The sequence below is a fragment of the Tachysurus vachellii genome, chromosome 15 (assembly GCF_030014155.1).
Source record: "Tachysurus vachellii isolate PV-2020 chromosome 15, HZAU_Pvac_v1, whole genome shotgun sequence".
Lineage (NCBI taxonomy): Eukaryota > Metazoa > Chordata > Actinopteri > Siluriformes > Bagridae > Tachysurus > Tachysurus vachellii.
In genome coordinates, this window is record NC_083474.1 from 5,654,933 (window position 1) to 5,675,897 (window position 20,965).

Below are 20,965 nucleotides of genomic sequence, written 5' to 3' on the forward strand. Positions count from 1 at the left end.
TGGCCACATATTCACAGATTGGAGTTTCCCGAGTCAATAACTCCTGAGCTAAAAGCTCTTATTACACAAATAACACCTCTTTTCTATCGTAGTAATGTAGAGACGCAGCTACAACCCAATTTTCCTCAAAATCTGCTTTCCTCGTTGGTGGACAAAATACATAAGTCTCTATGTGCAGACGACTGAGAGACAGATTCCAAGGGACCGTCTGCAAAGTGCAAAACCCGAAAAGCGAATACTAAAAAACAGATTTTTTTTTATCATGAAAAATCATAAAAATTAAACAAAAACACATTTCCCCCAAATAAGTGTTGTAGTATAACTATCAGTGGTGTGTGAGCTGAATTTGGTGACAGTACAGTGTATTACAGTGAAGTTATTGACTGTTTTTTAGTATTCGCTTTTCGGGTTTTGCACTTTGCAGACGGTCCCTTGGAATCTGTCTCTCAGTCGTCTGCACATAGAGACTTATGTATTTTGTCCACCAACGAGGAAAGCAGATTTTGAGGAAAATTGGGTTGTAGCTGCCTCTCTACATTACTACTATTAAAAAAAGAGGTTTTATTTGTGTAGTAACAGCGTTTAGCTCAGGAGTTATTGACTCGGGAAACTCCAATCTGTGAATATGTGGCCAACTTTACTTAAGTAATTTTAACTTGCCGGCTGCAGCAAACCAAAAATGCGTCTGCTTCTGTGTGTCAGATTTCGCAAGTCGGCAGTTATAACGCATATTTTGAGCAACAAAAAAAATGTTACAAGAGCATCATAAGCTTAGAATTTCATTTTTTTTAAAACTAACTAACTAAAATTAAAAATTTAAATTAAATATTAATTTTCCAAATCTACAGGGAGCCGCAGTCGCGGGTTGCCGACCCCTGAGTTAGAGCTAAAGAGCTATGAGCTTCTCACCGTGTTGTAATGGCCAACGTACACGGAGTTCCCCAGGCCGAAGACGGCGTATCTCATCCCTTTCAGGTAGGTTTTGCCATAGCGGAAGTCAGTGGATGCCTCCTCCAGCCATTTATAGAACCATTCGGCACTCTGGGTCGGCTTGCCGTCGGTGTACGTGGCCATGAGGAACACACAAATCGTTTTACTGGTGCACTGTAGAGAGAAAGAACACAATTCGGAACAGTAACTAATCACTGAGTAATCAGTAAATCCAGGTTTCAATGGAGATTAATTACACTGATACAGTCTGTACTGCATTACATAAACAATTTCAAACATTTAAAACACTTTCACCTTGATATGGATTTGCGATACCATTCATTCATTCATTCACCTTCTACCGCTTATCCGAACTACCTCGGGTCACGGGGAGCCTGTGCCTATCTCAGGCGTCATCGGGCATCAAGGCAGGATACACCCTGGACGGAGTGCCAACCCATCGCAGGGCACACACACACACTCTCATTCACTCACGCAATCACACACTACGGACAATTTTCCAGAGATGCCAATCAACCTACCATGCATGTCTTTGGACCGGGGGAGGAAACCGGAGTACCCGGAGGAAACCCCCGAGGCACAGGGAGAACATGCAAACTCCACACACACAAGGCGGAGGCGGGAATCGAACCCCCAACCCTGGAGGTGTGAGGCGAACGTGCTAACCACTAAGCCACCGTGCCCCCCGATTTGCGATCCCAAGAAACAAAAAAAAGGAAGTATACAGTACTGTGCAAAAGTTTTAGGCAGGTGTGAAAAAATGCTGTAAACAAAGAAGGCTTTCAAAAATGAAAGTGTTAAACATTTATTTTCATAAATGAACAAAATGCAGTGAATGAACAAAAGAGAAATCTAAATCAAATGAATATTTGGTGTGACCTCCCTTTTCCTTCAGAACAGCAGCAATTCTTCTAGGTATCTTCTAGTTTTTTGAAGTAACTCGGTTGGTAGGTTGTTCCAAACATATTGGAGAACTAACCACAGATCTTCTGTGGATTTCGGCTTTCTCACATCCTTCTGTCTCTTCATGTAATCTCAGACACACTCGATGATGTTGAGATCAGGGCTCTGTGGGGGTCGTGCCATCGCTTCATGCTGGTTTGAAGGCAAAATGTAGTAACACCAAATATTGATTTGATTTAGATTTTTCTTTTGTTTGCTCACTTTGCATTTTGTAAATTGACAGAAATAAACATTCATTATTTATATTTCTGAAAGCCTTCTTTGTTTACAGCATTTTTTCACACCTGCCTATAACTTTTACACAGTACTGTACATGGTCAGGCTGAACCAGGGGTGGCACCAGACCCCCTATCTGTGATCTCAGCCACCCTAAAACTTTAAGTATAATTTTTACTTTCAAAAATAAAAATGACGTTAAAATGCAGGACGTGTCGTCGATGGGAAAGAAAATTATTTATCAGTTTGATCCAAGAGCGATATTTTTTTTTTACTTTGCTTTTACGCGTGTGCGTTTTAGTCCTTTAGTGCGTCATCAGCTGTCTGCTTTATCTGAACGGAGAAGCACAGGGACGTGCAGTCAGAGCTGGAGGCTTTTGTCTATAACGTTAATCGGCGGAAAGCCGCAAAATGTCTTGTGAATATTTTTTTATTAATGACTGCATTCATTGGACACACTGTTTGTAGAGAACGCACACACATGAACTGATTTGATTCAAGACTGTCATCATTACATCATGCATAAAACTTTGGTGTCCACTTTTGCCAGTTAATAATACCATAACTTTTGGCTTACTATGTAGTCATATAATATATAATATAAAACTCTTCTTGTTTTAAATTCTCACCGAGGGCTAAAAGCCCCCTAAAGATGAAACCCTAGGACCGCCCCTGGGCTGAAGTATACAGTACATGGTCATATCCTGAACTGTTCAGGATATCTCTGATGACTCTGGTGTATATTTCAGCCTAATAACGACCTCCTTCGCATGCATCGACACCTCTTTGGGCCACATATTGAGAGCTCCCATAAACAGCTCCAAGCTAATGAGAGCAAAATTCAACACTCCAAAATCTTTAACTCTTTCATTTATCATGAAACAAAAGGAAACGGGTCATATCCAGCCATCAAACTACTCCTCAGTCGATTGCCCTTTTACTTTAAGTCTGTAAAAATGGAGCTACAATGGAACAAAAAATGGCTGTTATTCCTAAACAGTAATGATGATATTCTTAATAATGCCCTTGAATTAATGTCTATAATTCGATCACACCGAAATCTGGTGGTGTACAGTGCTATACAGAAATTGTGCCCAGATAGTCCTGACTGAATAGATGTTAAAAGATAAGAATAGAATAAATAATAAATAGAATGTTTGTTGTTATTGTGGTGTCGTGTGACTGCTCGCTGTTCGGGCGTCAACGCGGCAGATCGTCTGATCCAATGTATCGAGGGCTTGAGATCCTGTCACTGGACCACCAGAGACCCCAAAATAGAATATGTATAAGGTGCAACGTTTGTTTTGTGCAAACAAGACATTCTGGATGTAATGCAGTATGTACACAGAGCAGTTATGTTGAGGTTCACAGTGCAGCAGTGTAGTGTAATTACAGACCCTATAACAGTCCCACATGTTGAGTCATAATGCAGACGTTCTTTAGTGTGAGAGATTATTATTAAATCAGCCAAATGATACATCAGCCAGTGGGAAAAAGTGTCACTGAGAATGTGTGTGTGTGTGTTTGTAGCATTCAACGCTTAGTACTGTCTAGAATTAGAATTAGAACAGGGCCTTTATTACATAGAACATACTTTATTTCATTACATTACATTTATTACATAGAAGCCTTTATTATCGCCACATATACATTACAGCACAGTGGAATTCTTTTCTTCACATACCACAACTGAGGAGGTTGGGGTCAGAGTGCAGGGGCAGCTATGATACAGCGCCCCTGGAGCAGTGAGAGTTGAGGGCCTTGCTCAAGGGCCCAGCAGTGGCAGCTTGGCTGTGCTGGGTCTTGAACCCCGATCAACAACCCAGAGCCTTAACCAGTTGAGCCACCACTGCCCCTAAATGTCTACCTGAAGGTGGATACTGTGGCTTGGGTGGCTTTTACGTGGCTTGGGGGGTAGCCTAGTTATTGATATGTTGGTCTACTGCTTGGAAGGTCGTGAGTTTGAATCCCAGGTACACAAAGCTGCCACTGCTGGGCCCCTGAGCAAGGCCCTTAACACTTAATTGCTCGGTTGTATATTATATAAAAATGAAGTCGCTCTGTATAAGGGTGTGTGCCAAATGCCATAAATGTAAATGTTTTATGATCCTCAAAGCTCTCTATGTGTTTGTGTCGTCTACTTATTCTGAGTAAAGAAATGAAAATCATGTAGCTGGTTCATGATCACAACAGCTCACCTCATCTGATAACTTGTCCTCTGGGTCATAATCCTTCAAGTCAATCACTTCAGACTGGAACCCAAGCGCCTGAACCTCTTCTGCCAGCTCTCTGGCAAAACCCTGAGCAAAAGTTATGCAGGTTATATACAAGCCTCTTAAAGCAGACAATCTTTTACCTGACCTTAGATGAGCAGCTTTGTTGTGTGTGTTATTACCAGTGTGGCAATGACCACTTCAAATTCTGGCCTTTTTGCTGCGTCCTAGTTCACCTACTTATATTTTGTACTCAATTTGTGAATAAAAAGTAAATATCTTTAAGCGCGTAACAAAAGAGTACGCAAGCACTGGGACACACTAACACCTTATGGAACGGAAGTGTGCCTAGATACATGCACCGCCACCGTAAACAAACTATTCGTTACATTTCAGCTTATCTTTGTCCGCTATTCCTTATACAATGTACGCTACATCATTTCCTGATATATTATTTGACCGTTTGTTTGATTTGACCTATTTTTCAATATGACGATAAAAACAATGGTTAGTTTTAACTTTTAAGTTCCTACACTTAAATATTAAAGCATCACAGACATTATGTCCCATCCACCACGTGTGCCAGTTAAATTTGTTAAAGCAAATCTTCACAAAACTCGTCCTCCCAGAAGTCGATTATTTAGGTACCTTCTGGATACATACAAACATTTCAGATAAATAATTCTAATTTGAAATAATATTGAGTGTGGATAGTAAGTGAATTAAGATGCAGCAAGTGATTCTATAGCAAGGTGTTCTAAGAAATTCAAGAAAATTCACAAAGAAAAAGTCTCATCACTAAATCCTGTATACGTAGATTAAAAGTGTTTCAAATGAAGTTCTATTAAAGTGCAGTTTCAGACATTTCAACTCATTTTCTCACCAAAAACAAGTCAGGCAGCTTTCATGTAAATAAGTGCAGCCTCGGGCCAATTGCCCTGCTCACAACCTAGTGTAATAATGTCAGAAAAATAAACTTCTTCATAGTCCTGAGCTACTAATCAAGCGTTAATGCTACAAATCTCTCAGTATTGGCTGTTAACTGAACGTAATCGTGTGTTTGACCAGAAATAATGCAAACCTTTGCAGTTCCGGTTTGTGACCCGTAGAAAATCTTTACACCGGCAACACTGACAACCTTCTCTTTATCAGGTGTTTGCGCTTTCTGCTTCTCCGATTTGGAAACTTTGGCTTGTGCAGCGTTGACCAGCTTCTTCAGTAAGTAAGCATACAATAAGTACATTTTTAAAATCACGCTTCCTTATATTCACGTAATAATTGTGCATGTTTAACATACTGTGTTTAAAACATTATCCCACAGACGGAGAATAATACATAAAACTATATTCGTACCTTTTTCATGGTCATATTCACTGTTAAATATAACCCGATAAGGAGCGCAGCTGCAGTGTACACGTATAATCTGTTGTGCCATACGGTTAAAAGGAAGGCTTCGGTGTAAAGCCAGGCAATGTCCAAACACCCTGAAAAACAGCACAATATTAGATTTTCCATAGTTATGCAGATCAGATCATTAGGACAGATAAACCGACAACGCTTTCAGAACCATTAGTAGAATGTTCCTTACATTTACATACCCAGCATTGAAGCAGACACCCTTATATCCAGAGCGACTTACATTTATCTCGTTTTATACATCTGATAAAATTGAGAGTTAAGGGCTTTGCTCAGGGGCCCAGCAGTGCCAGCGTGGTGGACATGGGAATCAAACTCACAACCTCCTGATTTGGTAGCCCACAAAACATTCAGCCAGTAATCAGTTAATAATACACACGTCATGGACTCCATGTAGGACTGCTAGTGTGTTCTCTACACCAGTGGTATAGAAGGCACTTTGTTTGCTAACTATCACAGGAGTGACCATGTGTACAGAGCTGCTTACTAGTTAGCGTCTTAGCTTGTTAGCAAGCGAACACACTCACCTGGCATCTCAGCGGCGGATACAAAGGACAGAGAATTTGCTATCAAGGCTAAAAGTAACATCATTATTACTGGTCAGTCTTCCTCATTCATACACGCGTGAAGACAAATCACGTAAGCGATCTGACTCGAAGTAGGACTGAGAAGAACTAAGCTAGCGAGGCTCAGAAATGCGCACATAAGGAGGCAGCCATGTTGTTTTGACTGGGGAATTATGGGGAAAGAGGCGTGGCTTGTTCTTGTGATTGACAACAGATAGCATCGAACCAGTATATGTATATACATATATATATATATATATATATATATATATATATATATATGTATATATATATATATATATATATATATATATACATATATATATATATATATATACATATATATATATATATATATATAGATATAGATATAGATATATATATATATATCTTCACGCGTGTATGAATGAGGAAGACTGACCAGTAATAATGATGTTGTAATAATGATATATATATATATATATATATATGTATATATATATATATGTTGTAATAATGATATATATATATATATATATATATATATATATATATATATATATATATATATATATATATATACATATATATATATATATATGTATATATATGTATATATATGTATATATATATGTATGTGGGGGGCACGGTGGCTTAGTGGTTAGCACGTTCGCCTCACACCTCCAGGGTCGGGGTTCGATTCCCGCCTCCACCTTGTGTGTGTGGAGTTTGCATGTTCTCCCCGTGCCTCGGGGGTTTCCTCCGGGTACTCCGGTTTCCTCCCCTGGTCCAAAGACATGCATGGTAGGTTGATTGGCATCTCTGGAAAATTGTCCGTAGTGTGTGATTGCGTGAGTGAATGAGAGTGTGTGTGTGTGTGCCCTGCGATGGGTTGGCACTCCGTTCAGGGTGTATCCTGCCTTGATGCCCGATGACGCCTGAGATAGGCACAGGCTCCCTGTGACCCAAGGTAGTTCGGATAAGCGGTAGAAGATGAATGAATATATATATAACCTCAAACTTTCCTAGCTCTTCATTTAGAAGAATATATAATATTCAACATATGCTATTTTTTTAAGAATTTACTTAAGTAATATGTATGTCAATTAAATATGTCAATTTATAATTAAAGTATTTTACAATTAATATTATTTACCAAATAATACCAAAAAAAAGGAAAATTGAAGGATGAGAGGGAAAAAAAAAGAAAATGGTAAACAACTTCTTATTTTGTAACATCATCATTGCTACAGAGCATGATAGTCTGCATTTGACTATGTTCCACTACCAAGCTCACAGTGTTCCGAGTTCCTAGACTGATCGTCTCTTCTTACGGAGCTACTTCATCAAACCAGACGTTTTACCACATATTGGAGTCTTGTTGCCCGTTGGTCACCCTGCCAGGGATCAATCTACATTGTCAGCTAGTGATTGTTGCGGATGGAGCCGCCCGGAGACTGTCATGCCTTCTTCTGAACCATTGTTGTGTCAGTCAGCTGTATGGTCTGGTCTTAATCAGTGATCATTTGAAGACTTTGGCAGAAAGGAATTAGTGTTGGGTCTGTGGTGAACTCAGAGTTTGTGGTGAACTCAACCTGAGCCGTCCCTCTGATTTTCTCGTTCCTAATCCTGTCCATCCTCGTCACTCCTAAAGAGAACCTCAACATCCTCATCTCTGCTACCTCCATCTCTGCCTTTGTCTTTTTCTCACCGCTACAGTCTCTAACCCATACAGCAGAGCTGCTCTCACTACTGTCTTCTACACCTTTCCTTTGATTCTTGCTGACACTCTTCTCTCACACAACACTCCTAACACTTTTCTCCACTCACTCCAACCCTCCTGCACTCACCTGTTCATCTCTTTTCCACACTCCTGGACGGTTGACCCCAAATACTTAAACTCCTGCACCTTCTTGACCTCATTGTTCTATGACCCTATATCTCGTTCATACACATATATTCTGTCTTAATACAACTGACTTTCATTCCTCTTTTTTCCAAAGCAGCCCTCCACCTCTCCAGGTGTTCCTCCACCTGCTCCCTACTCTCATTACAGATCACAATGTCATCCGCAAAACATCATTGTCCATGGAAAATCCTGTCTGACTTCATCTCTCAACCTGTCCATCACCATACTGTAGCAAACAAGAAGGGACTCAAAGTCGATCCTTGATGTAGTCCCACCTCCACCTTGAACTCCTCTGTCTGATCTACAGCACATCTCACTGCTGTCATAGTCCTCTCATACATCCTCATACTCTCTCGGCACCCTGTGATACACGTTCTCTAAATCTACAAAGACGCAGTGTAGCTCCTTCTGACCATCTCTGTACTTCTCCATTAACATTCTCAGAGCAAAAATTGCATCAGTAGTGCTCTTTCCGGGCATGAATATCCACTTCCTTTCTTAGCCTAGCTTCCACTACTCTTTCCAATAGCTTCATTGTGTGGCTCATCAACTTTATGCCTCTGTAGTTGTGTACAACTCTGCACATCACCCATGTAGGACATGGTTTTCTAAGTGTAACAAACATACTAGAAAAAACATAGGATTGACCAGTTAATGAGCTTTTATTTTGAAGTTTCCATATTATATATCATTAAAATATTCTTGAGTCAAAAATGGTGTAAAAGTAGTCAAAAAAAATCCAGTAAATTATGGAAATTATAAATTATGGACGTCAATAAAGTTTATGAACTCTTGCTTTTTCCATGGCTCTTGTTTTTCAGCTTGTGACGCACCACTGCAAGGGTAGTGAAGAAGTTGCCTGTAAATAAAACCAAAAAGCAAATCCCACACACCAAGACCTGGAGAAAAGGAGGAAGGATAAATTTAAAATTCATTTAAAGTGACTGAATCAGGTGTTTATGTTTATAGATTAATCATACTTAATATTTAAACACTTTTTAATGAACAGTCTTCGTGAAAAAAAAAAAATCCAACTTTATCTAGAACTAAAAATCTGGTCATTCTGGTAACTAAAAACTTACTCTCCTTTACACACTTTGAGAAATATAATTTGATAAAAATATTCATGGCTGAGATAGTAGTGGATTACTGTTATGTACGATCAGTATAAAACACTAGAATCAGTTGTGGTGTATCATCTCAGATGTATTTTTTTTCCTGAATATACTAATCAGTCTTGAAGGTCTGAACAAAGCTGATCAGTTGTTGTGTGTTGTGTTGAGGAGAGGTGAAGAGATGGTGAAACATTACACTGCAGAACAGACAGACAAGATAAGTACGACTGAGAAACAAAGAACTTTGGGAACTGTACTATGACAACCTGTAAACCGAGAAACCTTTACATTAGATTAGATTAGATTAGATTAGATTCAACTTTATTGTCATTATTTAAAGTACATGTACAAAGTCAATGAAATGCAGTTAGCATCTAACCAGAAGTGCACTTGGGTCTATTTTCAATAAATTGTGAATAAGATATATAATTGGGGGGGGGGGGGGGGGTTTACTTTTGTTGACTTTTGTACAATTGACTTATGTACAGGGATGCAGTATGATAAGTAGGGATTTTATATGCTGTGTGTGTGTGTGTGTGTGTGTGTGTGTGTGTGTGTGTGTGTGTGTGTGTGTGTGTGTGTGTGTGTGTGTGTGTGTGTGTGTGTGTGTGTGTGTGTGTGTGTGTGTGTGTGTGTGTGTGTGTGTGTGTGTGTGTGTGTGTGTGTGTGTGTGTGTGTGTGTGTGTGTGGTAGCTCAGTGGTTAAGGTGTTGGGCTACTGATCGGAAGGTAATTGGTTTGAACCCCAGGTCCACCAAGCTGCCGCTGCTGGGCCCCTGAGCAAGGCCCTTAACCCTCAGTTGCTCAGATGTAAGTCACTCTGGATAAGGGTGTCTGCTAAATGCTGTAAATGTGAGTGTGTGAACAATGTACAGTGGTAAAGACGTTAAAAAAAATATATATATATATATATATATATATATATATATATATATATATATATATATATATAAATACATTCATCGTGTAGGGAATTACACATGCAGCAAATTGAAAATGCTTCTAGGTTTGATCTGTTGTGTCCTATACTATTGTAGTGCCTTGGGGAATGGGTCATTTTGAAATAATGTGTTTCTGTACAGTGCTTGCTATATTTCCTTTTAAAAATCAATGGTATTCTATGATAAAGTAGTCGATGCCAAATTTCTTTATCATTTATTTGGTCTGTTATAAATCGTGCCGTGACTCATGCCATGTCATATCATCTGATTAAAAATGCCAGGAAATGTTACCACAGGCAGGTGAATCATTCGTTTGTGGCCAGTGTAACAAGCAGTGGAGGTGCAATATGCAGAGTTAAACCATGCTTATTAACTGCAAGATAATATGTTTAGTTAATTTAATTACAGTTCATGTGGTTAGATTTTCTTCACAGTTTTTCTTCACTAAGCCACATCCTATAATTATTTGTGTAAAATTGTATTTATTCATTCATTCATTAAGGGAAGATGAATGATCCTGGGCCTGAGGCAGGAATATATATATTCATCTCAGGGCCACACACACACACACACACACACACACACACACAACTGGGGAAAATTTATGGTAGCCAATCCACTTAAAAATGGTATGTAATGAATGATAACATTTTCTCACTTTTATAAATACTATTATGCTATAAAGCCAAACATTAACACTATGCTTCTTTTCTTTTCTTTTCTTTTATTGTAGCTTAGCCATTGAGTCTATATCACAGTTCCACCAACCACATTACTCACTGCTGAGCCCATTGATCAGCTGTGCATTTATATAAAAATGTACAGTAAAGGTTGTAAAAGTTATGTAAAAGCTGCTCTAAATCTTTCATAATTAATGCCCCACATTAAGAATAGATTTATGTGGATCAGAATGTATAATATGTAGTATTACACAATATTTCATGTTATAAGTAAATTAGTGCACCTAATAAATGAAGCATATATACATAATGTTTGAAAAGTAGGTTGGGGGCACGGTGGCTTAGTGGTTAGCATGTTCGCCTCACACCTCCAGGGTTGGGGGTTCGATTCCCGGCTCCGTCTTGTGTGTGGAGTTTGCATGTTCTCCCCTTGCCCTGGGGTCTCCGGTTTCCTCCCCCGGTCTAAAGACATGCATGGTAGGTTGATTGGCATCTCTGGAAAAATTGTCCGTAGTGTGTAATTTGTGTGAGTGAATGAGACAGTGTGTGTGTGTGTGTGTGTGTGTGTGCCCTGCGATGGGTTGGCACTCCATCCAGGGTGTATCCTGCCTTGATGCCCGATGACGCCTGAGATAGGCACAGGCTCCCCGTGACCCGAAGTAGTTCGGATAAGCGGTAGAGAATGAATGAAAGTTGTAGGTTTGCAATATCTCACCTGCCACTCTTTACATGCAGGAAGTTGAGCCATTCTGAACAGGGAGATACCATTGAAAAGCTGCCAGAACTGAAAAAAAAACAGCCCATAGTACTCATATTCAACATTTATTACCCTCATAGTGTAAAAAATATAAATATAAGAGCAATATATGTGTCAGGACTCAGCCCGGACTTTTTGGCCATGTGCATTTGTTGTCGTTCCTTGTCACGTGTCGGCCCCACCTTCGTCTGCTCCTCCCTGTCGTCACACTTGATCCTTATTGTGTCATCATTGTCTTTTATATTTAAGTGAGCCGCGTTGCCAATGGCAGCGCGGAATCATTAGTTACGTTTACCCCTTCGTTATGTCTAGTCGTTGTTAAGTGTCGTCATTTGTATTATTTCAGTTATCGTCATTTCTGTCCTAGTCTTCATTATTTATTAAACCCCTTTCATTTGAAGCTATCCTGCATACGGGTCTGTCTCCGTCCTTCTCTGGTTGTGACAATATGATTTATTTCATTCCATTTTAAATCTGTTCTTTATATTAGTCATTAGGTTTTCCTTGACATTTTGTTTGCTGTTGGCATCAGGGACAGAGAAGCATACTTACATGACCAAAGAATAGAAAGGGCAGGAGAAAGGTCAACCCTCTCCACATCCACGACTGAAATCCTTCTACAAAGCAGAAAAATGTATCACTCACATTAGAGTAATCTCACATCTCAATGAGATTACAACTTAATTCTTTCTCTATCTCCAGAGTTTGTATTGAATTTACCCATCCCTAGAGATCGAGAAGAGTCAGGAGTCAGGAGTTAAATCTGGAGTCTTAAATGTAGAGTATGAGTTTAGTCTAGAATCCAAGTAAAGTTCAAACCTTAGCTTTAAAATCTGAGCTCAGTTCTAACTTAAGTCTAGGAAGCCGTCTTTGAGGCAGGTCCAGACCTGTTCTAGGTCAAACTCAAGTATAAATGCCCAGCTCTTGAGCAAGAGTTCTAGCTCTAAGGTCTGTGTTAAGTCCAAATTTCTAGATCTAGAACCTGAGACAAGTCCAGACTCCTAAATCTAGAGTCGTAGTCTCAATAGTATTCATGGTATAAGTTAAGCCTAGAAACATAGCTCTAGAGTTTGAGTCAGGTCAACAGTCCTAACCTTAGTTTCTGAGTCATATCTGGCATCCTAAGCCTATACAGCAGTCAAACCCAGAAGTGCAGCTCTATTGTGGAGTCCATAACCTCGCTCAAGAGTCATAGTTTAAGATCTTGAGTCTTGGTTGCTCTAGTAGTCTAGGTCTTGGTCCAAATTTGAGTGCAGAAATCCAGCTGATAAATCTGAGTCAGGTTAACAGACCTATCTCTGGTTTCTGAGTTTTAAATCTAGTGTCTGACTGGAGTCTAGAACCCAGCTCTAACGTCACAAGACGTTTGAGGGGTGTGGACTGTCCTGTGTCTTATCTCTGAGTCAAATCTGGCACCTTTGGTCTGGAGTCAAGTCCAGAAATGCAGAAATGTGGAGCTCAGAACCCTGCTCAAGAGTCTGAGTAGAACCAGGAGTCTGAGTCAAACCCACACTCCCAACTCTAGAGTCTGAGTTAATTCTGGAGTCTTAGACTCTGACTCAAGTCATAAGCTAGATTTTTGTTCATACTATACTATAGCTTTCTCTGGGAAATATATATATATATATATATATATATATATATATATATATATATATATATATATATATATATATATATATATATATGTGTATATATATATATATATATATATATATATATATATATATATATATATATATATATATATATATATATATATATATACACTCACCGGCCACTTTATTAGGTACACCTTACTAGTACCGGTGTGGTCTTCTGCTGCTGTAGCCCATCCGCCTCAAGGTTCGACGTGTTGTGCGTTCAGAGATGCTCTTCTACATACCTCGGCTGTAACGAGTATTTATTTGAGTTACTGTTGCTTTTCTATCAGCTCGAAACAGTCTGGCCATTCTCCTCTGACCTCTGGCATCAACAAGGCATTTGCGCCCACAGAACCGCCTCTCACTGGATATTTTCTCTTTTGCGGACCATTCTCTGTAAACCCTAGAGATGGTTGTGTGTGAAAACACAAGTACACCCAGTAGATCAGCAGTTTCTGAAATACTCAGACCAGCCCATCTGGCACCAACAACCATGCCACGTTATAAGCCACTTAAATCACCTTTCTTCCCCATTCTGACACTCGGTTTGAACTGCAGCAGATTGTCTTGACCATGTCTACATGCCTAAATGCATTGAGTTGCTGCCATGTGATTGGCTGATTAGGAATTTGCGTTAACGAGCAGTTGGACAGGTGTACCTAATAAAGTGGCCGGTGAGTGTATATAGTGTGTGTGTGTGTGTGTGTGTGTGTGTATAAAGACTGGAATTTAAACTTTAACTTTAAACTAACTGTAACATAAAATCTCTCCTTACCCACTGTCAAATCCATGTTGTGTCTTTCCCCTAAAGCCTTCAGTCTATAAAGACATCCACTTTGATAGTAGTACTGAAGGAATTGCACAAAGCCTGCAAAAACAATGATGCATGTAACAATTCTAATCATTGTTAACAGCATTAAAGTCCCAGATTGGAACAAAGGTCATACTTTGATAGAAGCAGTAGGCAAGGAACTGGTTCCTGAACATTTGATACAGCTTACCATCAGGCCTGAGAAAGAACAAAGCAGAACAACATGGTTAAGAACCACCACAAATACCGAGTGTAACATGGAAATTATTAGAGAATGAATCAAATTTACTGGGCTTGTAGTTTTAGATCATGTGACAAATGAAGTTATTGAGTTATGGACCAGTGAACAATCAAATGCTTAGGTAGCTGTAGCTAATCCACATTTTTGTTCTGTCCAAACGTCACATGGGATTTAAAGGCTGCATTATACAGTATGTGGCTTTGGGAATTTAAAAACAAGAAAATTCTGGACTGAAAAGTGCCCAAGTATAACAAAGTTCTCCAAATTTAGTTAACGCACAGCTCTCACCCATGCTTCAGTGGATAATAATAAAAGTCTGTCCTGCACATCTCAGGAATTGGTATTATTTGAACTTATGTTATAGAGATCTTGAAGAGTAATAGTTCAGAAGATAGTTCCAGAAGAGGATGCGTTCCCTTTATAGTCTGGTTCTTCTCAAAGGTTTTTGCTCATATCATTGAATTGAATTTAGCAAAGCAATAATGTTTAATACATTGCACTAAGCTTGGGTGCTAAAAATTATGTAAGTCCCTTACCAAGTCAACATGACCCCAGATAGAAAGGTTGAGATGTAGTGATGGAAAACCCACCAGCCCTTAATCCTGATGTGGAAAGCACGTTATCATTATAACCTGGTTATTGCTTATATACAGAACATACAAAAGTTTATGGAATTTAAATATACAAAATAAAAATAGAATTCTCCTTTGACCAGATCAGTTTGTCTGGCTTTGGCTAAAGCATTTCCAAGCAAGTATCCAAACAAACCAGGATCTCTCACTAACCTGGACCCGTTGCTGATAAGGATGCTCTCACGAATTGTTAAGGTGCAGTAGTACCATACCAAGAGGAAGTTCAGCAGTGCATCGACAAATCTATATTACACAAATTAACAACATAGTAAAGCTGCCTTTTATTCTGCAAAGATTTGTAGGAGTCTAATCACTTGTTTTTTTACGAGCAAAACATCTATTCACCGTAAATTATATTCACTAGAATTTACATAAAAACACACTATAATGGTAAGCATCCTAATTCAGTTTGAAAACAGCTGAATGCTAACTTTCATAACGTTTTAATAATCTGAGATTTGTTAGACTACAGGGTGAATTTAGAGTGAAGTTTAAATAGTATAGTATAAATAACTAGAACGTACATTTCCTGAAGAAAATGTGAATTTTGCTTGCACGTGGCAAGTTCCCCTCACGTGACGTGACCAGAATACACGTGAGGCAGTTCCCCTCATTGTGCTGAGTGTTTTGATATGTCACATGTCCATGTGTGCAAATTATTTATTTTCACGTGAAATCACGTGACATCTCGTGACTTCATCAAATTACACATGAGGAAGTTCCCCTCATTGTTCTGAGTATTTTGATATGTCACATGTCCATGTTGTAAAAAGTTTTTTGATTTTGCATATTTTGGGGGCGGGGCTGCGGCACAACCGGAAGGCCAGTCGGTACACCAATTTAAAAGTTTGTTCAGAGTATCACCCTAAAGGAGCTGGCCGAGTTTGGTGTAGATAGTTTGAAAGCTTGCCGAGTTATAAACCTCCAAATTTTATAATGGGAGTCTATGGGAAAAAAAGGCCACTTTGAGACCCGGTACCAGAAGTACCGGTACTCGGATCGCTTATAAAAGTCATAGCACACCTCTGCTCAATGAGCCGGTCAATTTGACACCTCATTCATGGGTCTAGGACAAAAGCTGCGGGACAAGTTACGCGCCGAAGATTTTTCCGGAAGAATATGCAAGATAGTAAGAATGTTGCACCATTAATAATAAGTCTTACCTGTAGGTGACTAAAAACTGACAGACGAACCCCATTAGGAGCAGGAGTATAGTCACATATAGCTTAAAAATCTCATATTCATCTTTGTAGGCACTCCTATAATGAAATTACAAAGAAAAAAATGGAATGATTATCAAAATACGTAATATATACGTATATATATATATATATATATATATATATATATATATATATATATATATATATATATATATATATATCTCAAGAAGTCAGTACTAGCAAACATTATTGTTTTGTTTGTAGTTGGATAATGTTGAATTATGCTGTGTGATCCATTATTTAATGTAGTACTCCCACCTAGAGGTGAAATAAATATAATTTATAGATCCTTCCTAGAGCAGCATCTCTTCAGCAGGTGCCTTAAAAAGCCTCAGAACTGAAAAATGCTGCAATGGGAAAAATCCTGAATTTCTGGGACCTGATGTAAAAACAGTGCTTTCCACACAAAACGAGGCCTGAGACACCATTTCCCTTAAACACAGAGTACTACCTTATATACATATCAATGTTTTGTACATTTATTTTTGCTAGTGTGTGCACTATTGGAATTTGGTTATTATTTGGTAACAACATTGGAGAAATTAGGCAAAAAAAAACAAAAAAACAATCTGTAATACATGAATGGTTACTGAGGTGAAAAAATGTTTCTGAAAAGTCCTTAAGGAACATCAAGCTTTACAGAAGAACTATAACAATGACATCACATCCTGTACTACTTTTTGTATATTTTTTTTGCTCAGGAACGCAATATATATCACTCCTTACTTTGACTGCTTGCTTAGAAGATTGACGTTCACGTTCCCAAGCACAAGACTGAGATATAACCTTCAGGAAAGACAAAACAAATATGAGAAGACACTAAATATTGAGAACATGTCAATCCCAAAACCAGCACATGGCAACGCTATTCGCCTGTAATATTGTATTACCCATTTTTCTTTGGAAGGAAAGTCTCCATCTGAAGGAAAATGGCAGGCCTCTCCTTAAGGCATCCCTTCATTTTTTCCACACTTTTTGTTTCCTCTTCTGTTAATCCCTTACTGACTCTGTAACAGGGTTAAAAACATGACTTTATAGTGTAAATTAAGAAAACGTAAGATGAGACAGAGTAAGAATAAGATGGCAGACAACTTGGCACAGACAGGTGACTTAATTAATAACAAAGATAGAACGATAGATAAGTAAATTCACTCCTCACGTCTTTAGAGAACGAGACATGTCCTTTAAGCGTTTCCTCTGGCGAGATATAGAGGCACTAAAGCTGTTCTGGAGCTTGGAGACTTCATCCAGCTTCTGCATGTAAAGCTGATGTGACTCCTGAGAGCAAGATAATGAAATGTTTTAATTAACAAGTATGTTAATGGCTTAAAGCCTTATGTTCATTAAAAAACTTAATGTAGTTATTAACCAGAGAAAGTTCTTTAGATGAACCATGCGCAATCCAGTAATTAAATGTGCCGTGTGCTTTGTGTAAAGAAAATGAAAGTAGTACTAGAAGAACGATTCATTGGAATAAACTAAAATATGTGTCCTGTAATGATTGACACACGCTGTTCAGGTTATCGGTATCTAGTCTCTAAATTATATCTAAATGAATCTTAACCGCAGTCTCTATTTAGAATATATATATATACACACACACACACACACACACACACACACACACACACACACACACACACACATATATATATATATACACATACATACATACATACATACATATATAATGTATACAGTATAGTACAAATCTTTAAAGTAGTCATTGGGAAAAAAGCAGATTTTGGCTTGTAATCTTTGGTAATCTTAATCTATAGATAGATAGATAGACAGACAGACAGACAGACTGACAGGCAGGCAGACAGACAGGCAGGCAGGCAGACAGACAGACAGACAGACAGACAGACAGACAGATAGTTTAATAGTTCATTCTTTAATGCATTCCCAGTAGAATGTCTAGTCAATTGTGCAATGGGAAGAAATTTCAAATGATAAAACATCACAGGAAACACATTTAAGACATATGAGAAAGCTCAGTGTGTAAAGGATGTATCCTCCTCAGCTGTCAACATAAAACATTATGATCCAATAGCACAGACACATTTTTAGTTTAATGCTAGTGAATCATATGTACCAAATCTTGCATCATCGTCAAAAGAGTCAGATTACTAAAGTGAGTCATTGTGCCCATCGCTTATAAAATCCTACCTGGAGTTGTTGGAAATCCGTTTCTAGACTCTCCCATTCTTGAAGGACTGCAGTTAGTTTGGAAGACATCTGAGCCTTTTTCAAATGACATAGAGATAATGGCAAAGTACAAACAGGGAAATCTGATTATTAGTTGATTGTAGGATTAACTGTTAATTTATCATTTCTGAAACCTGATTTCCAAGCAGAACAGTCCTGACTAAACAAGCCTCACTGAATACGATAGATGTGTGTGGACTTTGTTTATGACTGGGAATGAACTTTGAATGTTACAAATCCACTGACCTTTGGGACACTTATGTCTGGAAGACATTACAGGTATACAGTTTATTACATAATTGCTTAAAATTTCACATCTAAAGAGTGTGGTTTTACACCTATGTGTCTACGATCAAATGTCAATTATGTTTACGTAATCAATATTTTTCTCGGTTTAAAGTCTCTGGGAATACAATGCAATACAATACATTAGCTTAGGTTGCACAATACAATGATCTATCACATTATAACCTGAGTAAAAGAACAGCTAATAAATCAGTGGGGAACAAGGGAAATACCAGTTTCATTTGTTTTATATTTTATATATATATATATATATGTATGTATAAATGTATAATGTATGTATAATACATTATACATTATACCCCACAAGCCTCCATTGCTCCATTGAGTCCATTGCTCTTGACTCAACTGATCACTGTGCGCTCTAACATCAGTCCTAAAGTAATTACTGAATAATTCAATGTGTTTTGTTTTGCTGGCTGAATTTTTATTAGCATTCAAAAACAACCAAGCACAACTGTGACAGCTGGTGTTTAAAACATTTACAAACTTAACTGATTAGGCTTAAATTCATGACACATAACCAACTGCTTGGTAATATATTTTTTTCTTTTTTCTTTTACAATATAAATAAAGTACCCATAGCTAGAAAGCTAACATTTAAAACACCTACAGTATTGATAGATTACGGCTGTGCTTGTTGTGTCTCCGCAAGATCTCTGTAGGCTAATAACATACACAGGGCTGTCAAGTGTCACGCATTGAGAGTGACAGTCACGCATTTGGGTGTTTTGTCACGCTCTCCCGCCACACATCGTATTTCTCATGCAGAAAATCTTTTTGACTATTTATCATATTTAATAAGCCACAGCGCCCAAAATGTATCAGTCCGCACAGCTGTCTCAATGGAACCGGGCAGGAATCAAGTGCATCTCCCCTGGAGCTCTTAGTCGACCCTGACACTTGTCAGCCAATCAAAAAAAGAGGCTACACAATAGCCAATCAGAAAATAGCACTGAGTAAGATTTAACGCAACAACCAATGAAAAAAAACATTCCTTAGAGAGGGTTTTTTTTGATGGTCGGTTTGAACAAAACCTCAACACGAAACAGTTTGTCTCTGGACGGGACATTGTCCTCAATCATGACCCTAAAAATGTCTGGGCTTGAGCTGAACTGTTTTAAATAGGAGCAACATTACAAATGATAAAGGAGTCCAAAAAGGCAACAAACACTTACAACCACCACTTACAATAAACAACCACCAGTTATAATCTCTCTCTCACACACACACACACACACACACATTGATAAATGGAAATTGAACAAATACTTTGTATTTGGTTAAAATGTGCTCAGTGATCATGGTGAAACAGTTGTTTTTTTTCTTTTTTTTTGGGGGGGGGGGTTACTGGGGGGTTGGAAATGTCACTCTTGCCTGTCTTCAGAACTTGAGGTTTAAAAAGTTAAAAAAAAAAAAAAAAAAAGACATCACATTTACATAACATTCATACATCACACATAACAATTAAATCCACTGACAGGTGACCTGAACAGCGTTGTAACATACGTTGTAATGAGATAATACACTGGCTCCTGTCAAGGGGAAGAATATACTCAACGTTTTCATATTGTTCTCAAAGTTGAGGTGTTGGAAGCAAGAGAAACGGGCAAGTATAAGTGAGCGGCTTTGACAAGGGCCAAATCTGCAAAATGCCAGGTCTTGTGTCGTATTCACAGTGCACATTGGTTATTATATAATTTATTATCTACTCTGTGTTCCTATTTAATACTCGTACTGTCTATATTGTCTCACATTGTCTGTATGGTCTCATATAGTCTGTTTTGTCTTGTCTTGTCTGTTTTTGTCTTGTATAGTCCAAGCTAAATTCATTCATTCATTCATTCATCTTCGGGTCACGGGGGTCCAAGCTAAATGTATAGTATTATTTATGTCTGTACTTTTGAGGATCGCCAACAGCTGGAACCAAATTCCTCGTGTGTGTCAACAGACTCAGCCAATAATCCTAATTCTGATTCTGATTAAAGTGGCCCGAATATGGAAGAAATACGGATAAAAAAAAAAACTTTCAGACTTTCTGATTTCTGACATTTAGTCTTTGGGTTGTAAGTGACATCCTGAGGACAGACTGACGTTTATATTACGGCAGGTTAGAGAAATTTAGGCTTCGGGGGAACTTATGAGTCGGCATCGCATGCACTCCATCTAATTCTGTAGGAGCAGGGAATCTTTCCATCT

General features: G+C 38.4%; 2 protein-coding genes across 2 annotated transcripts in view; both read right to left on the reverse strand.

Annotated features, from left to right (window-relative positions):
* Positions 1-6,483, reverse strand: part of tyw1 (tRNA-yW synthesizing protein 1 homolog (S. cerevisiae)) — a 78,259-nt gene extending 71,776 nt beyond the window's left edge. Inside the window, exons 1-5 of the mRNA XM_060887613.1 lie at positions 6,287-6,483; positions 5,697-5,827; positions 5,425-5,556; positions 4,329-4,430; positions 910-1,104 (exon numbers count right to left, since the gene is read on the reverse strand). Coding sequence (XP_060743596.1) covers positions 910-1,104; positions 4,329-4,430; positions 5,425-5,556; positions 5,697-5,827; positions 6,287-6,350 — 624 coding nt within the window. The 5' untranslated portion in view covers positions 6,351-6,483. The remainder of the gene's footprint in view (positions 1-909; positions 1,105-4,328; positions 4,431-5,424; positions 5,557-5,696; positions 5,828-6,286) is intronic.
* A 2,376-nt stretch (positions 6,484-8,859) lies between these two features.
* On the reverse strand, positions 8,860-18,651 carry tmem120ab (transmembrane protein 120Ab). Its single transcript, XM_060888653.1, has 12 exons — positions 18,425-18,651; positions 17,415-17,533; positions 17,146-17,262; positions 16,982-17,041; positions 16,196-16,291; positions 15,186-15,275; positions 14,937-15,002; positions 14,296-14,357; positions 14,124-14,216; positions 12,258-12,322; positions 11,664-11,732; positions 8,860-9,112 (listed from the first exon to the last, which is right to left on the reverse strand). Exons 1-12 carry the CDS (start codon positions 18,491-18,493, stop codon positions 8,996-8,998), a joined length of 1,023 nt encoding a protein of 340 aa, XP_060744636.1. The 5' UTR covers positions 18,494-18,651; the 3' UTR covers positions 8,860-8,995.
* Positions 18,652-20,965: the final 2,314 nt, after the last annotated feature.

Bases quoted from the DNA above. Each gene is read 5' to 3' on its own strand.
- tmem120ab (XM_060888653.1), bottom strand. From the start codon at position 18,493: ATGTCTTCCAAACTAACTGCAGTCCTTCAAGAATGGGAGAGTCTAGAA. The intron at 17,263-17,414 runs GTGAGGAGTGAA...ACCCTGTTACAG, and splicing joins ATGTCTCGTTCTCTAAAGAC to AGTCAGTAAGGGATTAACAG. The intron at 11,733-12,257 runs GTAAGTATGCTT...TTTTTTTTTCAG, and splicing joins CCTTTCTATTCTTTGGTCAT to TTCTGGCAGCTTTTCAATGG.